The 9092-nt window shown below is 39.1% G+C and overlaps 1 protein-coding gene across 1 annotated transcript; it reads right to left on the minus strand.

Moving 5' to 3' along the window:
* Positions 1 to 102: 102 nt before the first annotated feature.
* FOMMEDRAFT_160145 (uncharacterized protein) lies at positions 103 to 8292 on the minus strand (the record flags this gene model as incomplete). Its single annotated transcript, XM_007269981.1, has 2 exons — positions 103 to 425; positions 7902 to 8292. The coding sequence occupies 2 exons, from the start codon at positions 8290 to 8292 to the stop codon at positions 103 to 105; spliced, it is 714 nt and encodes a 237-aa protein (XP_007270043.1).
* Positions 8293 to 9092: the final 800 nt, after the last annotated feature.

The following is a 9092-nucleotide window of genomic DNA, read 5'->3' on the forward strand; positions in this document are numbered from 1 at the left end:
AATAGCTTCTAAGAATAATAGATAGATTAGTCGAATAAGTAATAGAAAACCAACCAATAAGTGCATAAAATTGGTGGTGCACTTGGTAATCCTGTAGAAGTATCACTGGTAGTCCAAGGGGTGTCCTGAGTCGGTTCTGTTGTAGATTGTATGTATTCCAGGTCGTAGAACTCGTCGCGGCGTTAACTGAAATCGCGGTCGACCATTTGGATTCCTTGTCTTGAGTCCTGAAGCGTCGCTCACTGGGTTCGCAAAGTATCGAACGGGTTTTGTGTCAAATTGAGCGGATTGTGTGGTCCTTGCGTCTTGACGCGTCTGGTCTCTCCTAGCGTACTTGCCCTGGTATCGAAAACGTAATAGCGAGTTCGCTATCAAACGTAAGGGTCGTCGAAGTTGGTATTCCTGTAGGATAGTAGCCTGATGTCCTAATAGATGAATAGCGGCGTCTGGGGAAGTATCCTGTGTATTTCTAAGGAGTAAAGTAGTGTTCTGTAGTCCTTTGCACTCGAAAACATAGTTAATGGTAGTATCAAATTTGTTAATAGACTTGTACTGGTCTATTGTGTGTCTCCTGGTCCTAATTGATGACACTAACAATGTCTAATGCTAATAAGGTGTATTACCTTTGCCTTCCAGTGATAATACAATGTGTTCCCTGCTTGAATTGCTTAAAATATCACTGATAACCTTGTAAAACTGACTATATGTGCTCGTTTCCAACGTTTTGGATAGTTCTTCCTACATTTCCATACTGTATTCCTGTGTCTGCTGTGCTACCTTGTGTCTTGATGGATTGTTGTTCGTTCGAATATCCATAGTATCAAGTATTCCTAGTTGTGAAGATGATGTATCGACAGTAGCGTGTATCTGTATCTCCAAGTAATCCTGTAGTGCTTTGAACTGCGCGATCGTCTCATGGAATCTCAATCTATGTCTGTTTGTATTCCATCTTGCTTTCAACCAAGCGTTCGTATCCTTGCCTGTATGCATTATTTCCTGGTTTCTTTCCTTAGAACCAATGTCTTGTACTGTTTCTCTTTCTTGAAACAGTTCGCTTTCGTTAGGTCTGTGTATGTGCAATAGTATTGAAAGTAATACTTGATAGCAATAGTGCAATGTTCTTTCTCTTAGCAAATATCTCTCTAGTGTCTTGTACTTTATATTCCTGACGATTCTGTAAGTACTTGTGTACCTAGGTAATAGCATTGTTGCTCTGTATACCTGTAGTTCCATAATCTCAATGGAAGTATGTCCTGGATTGTGTAGATCGAATATCAATGTTGTACAATGTTCACAAGTCTGTCTATTCGACTTATCTCTCCTCTGAAGCATTGTATTGATTGCCCATAATTCTGTATGCTCTGTTGTCTGACCATAAGTCCTGTTTCTGGTACAATTACCTGTCCTGAATCCATTCTGTATTGAATATCTTGTCTTGTGGCTGTAGTTTATTGATATCAACATGCATTTTGTACTTTCTGATCTTACAATTGTGTCTGAATACTCATTAATATCTTGAGTATAAGTCCTGACTTTCTGTTCTGTCGGAATGCACTGTGTGCATAACTGTGCAATTGATCTGTTCCTTCTTATAGCTAATTGTTTTGTCTGTAGACTATATACTGTTGATAATTCTCATGTAAAGCCAATAAGTTCTTGCTTTCGTCTTGAATAGATGGTCCTGAATAGCGAATATCTATTGCTGACAATGTAGTCCTGTATTCTCTGAAGCTTGTAGACAAATTCAAAGTCAATTCATGATGTTCTCTTTGTTCTATGTGCCTGACTTGGTAAAATCGTGTGTGCTGTGAATTTTACTAAACAAATAGCAAAACTAACTCTGTCTGAAAGTCCTGGGTAACTTCTAAGTCTTGAAGTAGGTCTTCTCAAATACTTAACTTTGTAATTTTGAGGTCTACTGAGTAGTAGAATGGTGTGTATTGAAGCAATCGTTCTCCTGTTGTCTGGTTTGTCAATCCTATGCTTCTGACACAGGTTGCGATTGAAATCATTGCTCACAATTGTATTCTCATAGTGCAGTCATTCTCTGTGATATGCAAATGTATTCCTAAACGTACTGTGTGCTTGAAACAAATATTCAAGTCTTCCTGTGCTTTTGCTAGCATTCCTGACATGTAGTGGAGTCCTGGTAATGCAAAATGTATGCTGAAGTATGTACCTCTCACCCTCCTAGTGAAATATGAATGCATTTTCGTTGTAGGATCTCTGAATTTGTTCTGAATCTAATATTCAATGTCTGAATGGGTTTCCTTCATGATTTCAGTATTTGAAACCTTGTGCAAAGTCTGTTTCCAATGGTAATTGAGCTATATTGTCCATATTCTGTGATACATTCTAGTATTGCGTTTCCTCTGTGTTGCTTTCGAATACTGAATTCTATTACTCATGTTCCTCAATGATAATACTATTCTCATAATGTTCAAATACCTGTCTGTCAATTTTCGTATCCAATTTGTGTGCCAATTGAATGAATTCTTGTAAATTTGATTGTTCATTGCTCTGGGGTGACGTTTCTGGTATTGTCTACTGAATATCCAACTTGCTGAGTACTTTCACTTTGTCTAGTGCCTTGAGTCAATGTATGGTACTCCTAGTAGACTCGCCCTCTGTTTGGAGGTCCAATTCTATACCTTTGCAAATTGTTCTGACCTTTCTACTATGTGGATGTACTACTATTGTGTCTTCTAGCAATGTTTTCCAAAGGAAACTGGTCCTATGCTTGATATATGTGCTGTATTTTCTTTCTAAAAGCTGAGATATGCTAGTCTGTGTCTGATATAACCTTTCTAGGTCATTGTCACTATATTTCAAAGTATAATTCTCTATGTATCAAGTTGTCGTTTGTATAATTACTAAGTCCTTGTATGCTAACGTGTGTACTGTAGCCTTAATATCCTGTAGATTGTATCTCTCAATGTTCTCGAATGCCATGACAATTCTTAGACAACTAGTCTGTCTTTCGATGAGTACTGAATATCCTGATACATATTCTGATACTTTGGTATTGATTTTCCGAACGAAATGTGTCTCCTGAGGTCCATTGTATGCTGAATGCCTAGTAAATCCAATATCTAATGATAGAAACAAATATTCCTTGGTTTCCTTGCTTTGCTCTGTGAGATTACTGACTGTTCTTAGTCCTATAGGGTCTTCTATGATCTTTCTGAGCTTCTGAAGCAGTAGCATGGTCATTACTTTCAATTCTGTAGTGATACTGAATCTTCTGGTGTAGATATGATACTTTCTCTTGAATTGCAATTGTTTTTGCCAAGTATCCTAGTGTATTTCTCTGCGAAACTGACATTCTTTGTCCTTATTACTGAGCAATTTCATCTGTCTGATGACTCTGAGAGGTAGTTGTAGCATGTCCACTATTTCCTGATACAATTCTGTATTGCAATTGTCAATTACCTGTGCAAGTTCCTTAGTTTCTCAATTGAAACTGTTGATATCCTTGATGTATGCCTCTGAGACTTGTTCTCCTGTCTTTGATAGACGTATTGCACTGTTAATCCATAGTATAGATGTATCAAATCCTGTAGAAATGTTGTGCTGAATAAGAATCACTGTTCCTAGTATAATATTACAGTTATCCAACTGCCTGATATCAAAGTACTGTATCAATTTCCTTGAGCTGTATTTCATTCTCACAATGGTACAGTAGTTTATCCTTGATCCTGACCTGTGTACTCTCAATTGAGTAAGTAGTGTTTTGCCTAGAATGACTTTTCTAACGCTAATTCGGTCTGCAACTCTAGTGTGTGTGAAATCTACTAGTACTAAAGTATTCATTGTTACTGTCATGATTTTGTTGCTAATTCCAACTGTAGATCCTGCGGAATTTATCACAAATACCTTATGATCCTTTGTATACACTGTATAATGTTCAACTGTGTCAAAATTGCTGAAATATGTGGCTATTAGGTGCATATATGTGTGATATACTGATCTGCATGAGTAGTTGCATGTGCAGCTGTATGCATCATCATGTGATAGGTATTTCTTATTGACTAAAAGCTCATGTATACACTCAAACAATTCAGGATTGAAATTGTTCTCTGGTGCTAAGGTTCTCCAATCATCAGTTATGTCCATGGATGAATATGACGTGTTCCTGAATGAAATATACTGTTGTACTGTGTCAATATACTGTAAAAAAGTGTTCTTGTCCTCAAATGAGTACTCATTTGCTTGCTTGCAATAGTATTTACTCATTAAATGCGTCTCTGAGTGCCTAGGTATATAGAATATATCATGCTGATGTTGACTCCTGAGTGTCTTGTCACATTTCCAATCCAGAAGATATAATATTCCTTTCTCAAAGCATCTCTGTGTGCCAAAACATACTGTTTCTTCATTGTTACAGTGGAAACATCTGTTCCTGTGTCTGTATCTTTGTATCGAATACTCTTTTACTCTTGCTAGAGTATATACGAATAGAATCTGTACTTCTATGTAGTCTGAGCATAATGACAGTCTTGAATCATACTTTCCTATGCCTGATACCTGTTGTAGAGTGTTGAATTCTTTGCTAAACATGTATAAGTCTTCCTCTGGAGTTCTCAATTCATACTCACTGTCTGTAGAGCATGCCTGCCGTACCAGTGGATATATTTGAAATATAGAAAATGGTGGAATGTTCGTATAACTGTTCATACTCGAATTCTAATAGCTTCCATTTCCTAGCATTCTTGTACTCCTTCCTAGTGTAGCATAATCGATTTCCAAGTTCTCTGAAGGTAATCCAGCTTCTGAGATATACTGAGCTCTTTCTGTACTATGTGTACGACCATTTGTGACATAATACAAGTCTTGCTTTTGATTGAAACATTGTACTTTCTCTAGTACATAGCCTGATTCTTCTTGTATGTGCCTTTGAATGCCTGTGAGACCAATTCCTGTATTCTTGTCATGTGTATGCCCATTGTAGTCTGTACAATTCAATTTGAAGTCTTCTGGTTCGCTGCTCACTCTGAGTCTTATGCTGTAAGACTGTATACACTGCCTGATATGATTATAGTTGCTATAACCATTCTTTTTGTCCTTAGATCAAATCTTATGCCTATTCCAGTAGTTTCTATGTGCATTTCTTCACTGTAGGTCTTCCTGAAGGTCTTCTCCATAGTACTTAGAGTAAAATATATGTCTGGTATTTGCATATCTTGAAATTTCAAGTTCTTTACTTGTTTTCTCAGTATTTTTGAGCCTAACAATGAAATTTCTGCCTGAAACTGTGTGCAGATTCTAATAAAGTAATAGCGAATGTCGTTTGTACTTGGAATGTAGTCTATTCCATGCCTGACTAGTCATTTCCCTTGTAGAAACATGTCTTGAGAGTGTATCTTGCTCCTCTGGATGGCATTTGTGTTCTTGCATGCTTCTGAGTCCTCTCTGTGTGTAGAACTCTTCTGGTACTGTTCCTGATATCTTGCTGATGAAATAATCGTCATCTAATCTGTTCAAAGATAGCAAAGGTGTCTGCCTAGCATCATTCATACTGTTTCTCTGTAGATAATGGTCTATAACACTTTCTTTGCTGAAACTGTATGCCATTCTTGCTCACACTTGAGAAATGCATTGTAAAACTGTTTGTTTCACATATTGACCAACTTCTGAAATGTATTTACTGTATTTCCAAAGAATGGTTTCTCTGAGATCTTTTGTGGAAACAATGTGTGTTGTGCATTGCATCTGTATGTCTGCTTTAAGGAATTCTCTGTTTCCTTTCCTACTCTTGGAACGCTTGAGCCTCTTAGTACCTGTAGTTTCACTTGTATAAGCCTCTGTGGCTTCTGATACCATATCTCTGATGTTTCCTTGATTGTTGCTGACTTTCGTACTTGATTTCAACAAGTTTGCTGAGTAAAACAAGTCTGGTAGGTAGTTCTGGTCTGTTTCTAGATGTGTGATCCAATAGTTTACAGTTTCTGTACTCAATATCACTCGATCTATGTACCTTTTCCTTGCAATGTTACCTAAAGTCTTTCCATGCATGAATATAGTTGTACACAATGTAGTTGCACTATGTAGTTCGCCTGTATCTTGTGTGGTTGTATTTCTGTGCTTGAATCTATTCTTATGCTTGTTGTGCCTGATAGGAGTTACTGTACTGTAGTGATTTCTGCCTGTTCCATTCTTGCTCTCTTTCTTACTTTCTGAATCATGATGTCTATTATGTAGAGTGTTCATACAAACTGGTTTGATGTTCATAGGTGGTGTATCTGAATTTATATTGCTTCTTGCAACCCAAGTGTACATAAATCCTTGTTCTGCCAAAATGAGGTGACTATATGTGTGCTTCTGTACCTGTAGCACTTTCTTGACGTCTGTACCTTTACCAATAGTGTAAGGTAAGTCCTTCTCTACCTTTTCTGCCTTTGAGATATGTGTATTTCGTAGGAAACGAAGTGGTATTTTGTTGACAGCCTGGGGAGTCTTGATGCGACTCTCAATTCTGGGGGTCATTACCCAATGTTCTAATGCTTGAATAAATCCGATCTCTTCGAATTTGGCTCTCTGTACTACAGATTCAATCTTACTGTAATCTCTCAATGCTGTCTGATCATTGTTCCTAGTGCCTAAAGCTCTGCACTTGTTTGCTTTTGCTTTCTTCCTATGATTTGAGGAATTCTTGCCTGGATCTTTCTTTCTGGTCGAATTTCTGAGCTGTTCTTCAGGTTTACTTTACAATTCTGTTAGCAAATACTGATTTCCTGTAGCAAGCTTCTTGTCTAAGCCTGTTGCTGAATGTTTGGCATCATTTCCTTTGCTTTCCTGTAACGTTCTGTGTTTCTTTAGTACGTTCCAATGGGCTTTGCCTTTGTTTGTTGTAGGAGTTTCCTTCTCCTTCTCCTGATACATTCTATCAAATCTATGTGTTTTCTTGTTCAAGTTGTCAATGTCTATCTTGTGATGGAAGGGACTAACTAGTTTACTAGTATATATTAATGTATCTAGTCTATTTGTACCTTTGAACGTTCTCTTCACCTGCTGGAATGAATCCTCTTGATGCAGGGTAATGTTGCAATGCCTGAATCCTTGTTGGCAAACTGATTTCTTGGTGTTCGCCTCTATTAATCAATTGACTGAATCCTTGAAGCTAATCGCCTGTTCTCTGTGAACTCAATTGCTAAAAAGCTTGATAGCAATTGCCTGAGTACTGCTGCTAGCTAAATATATTTGTTCTCTGTGAACTCGACTGACTGAACCATCAATGTCAATTGCCTGTACTCGACTGCTTGAATCCTTGATGCTAGTCCTCTGAGTACCAATGCTAGCTATTCTTATGATGAGTGGACTTCCTATGATGTGCTTCTGTCTAACTATATGTGCTTTTGCAGTACTCATTACCTGTCTTTCTTGTATGCTAAGTAAAGTCGAAAGCCTTCTGCCTCTGATAGGTAAGGTCTTATATCTCATGATTAGGTCTTCAGGACGCCTCCAATCTTCTGTGATCGAGGTCTTACCTCCTGGTGATGTGAGGGGTTCTTTTGGACTAGGGTGCCATTCCAAAATCACTGTTAGATGCTCTCTAGCAACATACTTGCTCTTGTCAGTCAATACTAATGGATCCTTTTTGTCCTGGTATGCAAGCTTGCTTGTGTCTTTCTTGTCTCTTGTATGTACTAATTGTTCACTTGCATGATTGCTCGATTCCTTGACTGCAATCTGATGGTTCTTTCCTGAGACTTCGCTGGCGAAAAGCTTAACGCTGGTCTCATCCTGGGTGTGGTTTGCATGCATTTCACCCTTTGTACTACCTATATGCATGCTCATTCGCTCAGTCTCTGTTCTATGTACTGCTATGTGAATGTAACTATGGTATTTCAGTAGTAATTGGTCTTCAGGTTGCATCCAGCCTCTAAGAGACAATGTCTTACGTCCTGGTAGATCATCAGCGTGCCACCGGCCTGCAATAGACGTGGACTTATCACTGGATTGTGATTGGTTTTGCCTTAAGCCCACAAGGGACAAGGACTTGCGCTTTGGGACAATGGTAAGGACTTTGTTAGACGAATATGAGCTTACTGGAATGATGAGGTTGCCTTTCAGCATCGAAATCACTGTCTTGAGGTAGGAAGTAGTGCCTAGGTAGTTTAAATGTCCAGCATCTGTGTTAGCACTACTCACTATGTTCTCTAAACCTGGATATGTGTGCTCAGCGTCTTCAACGTCGTCCTTGGGAAGGTCCTCGCGATGTCTAGGACATCGAACCGTATCGATAGGGGTTTTTGTTGCGATCAGGAAGCGTTTTGCTATGCTCCAGATCATTTTCGCTCACTGGGGGCCAACCAGTAAGTAGTTGCTGTCTCTCTCTACAAATCTCTTTCAAAACTCACTTGCTCTTCGCGCCAGGCAATGAGACAATGCCAAGGGTTGATCAGACCCTAGACAACGCTCACGACCCAGCAGGATCGATGGGGATTGATTTATACAGTCAAAAATATGTAAGGATATGTAGAATAGCCTTACATGAGGAAGATTCTCTTCTTTACCAGCGCACTCAATACACTGACTGGGGTAATCAGTAATCGAGCGTCGAGAAGGGGAAAAGAATCCCCTAACCCTTAGCCCGAAGACTCTTTATATATGCGGTTACACGTGTAGTGGATACAAGTAGGCTAACTAATAACGAAAAAAGCACCTACAAGCACCCACAACACCTTCATAGCAAGGAGCGCGCTTGCGCGCGCTCAGCACAAGAGTGCAATCGTTACACACGCCCTCCAGCATTTAGTCCTAAATGCTCTAAGAATAATAGATAGATTAGTCGAATAAGTAATAGAAAACCAACCAATAAGTGCATAAAATTGGTGGTGCACTTGGTAATCCTGTAGAAGTATCACTGGTAGTCCAAGGGGTGTCCTGAGTCGGTTCTGTTGTAGATTGTATGTATTCCAGGTCGTAGAACTCGTCGCGGCGTTAACTGAAATCGCGGTCGACCATTTGGATTCCTTGTCTTGAGTCCTGAAGCGTCGCTCACTGGGTTCGCAAAGTATCGAACGGGTTTTGTGTCAAATTGAGCGGATTGTGTGGTCCTTGCGTCTTGACGCGTCTGGTCTCTCCTAGCG

This window comes from Fomitiporia mediterranea (assembly GCF_000271605.1).
Source record: "Fomitiporia mediterranea MF3/22 unplaced genomic scaffold FOMMEscaffold_11, whole genome shotgun sequence".
Lineage (NCBI taxonomy): Eukaryota > Fungi > Basidiomycota > Agaricomycetes > Hymenochaetales > Hymenochaetaceae > Fomitiporia > Fomitiporia mediterranea.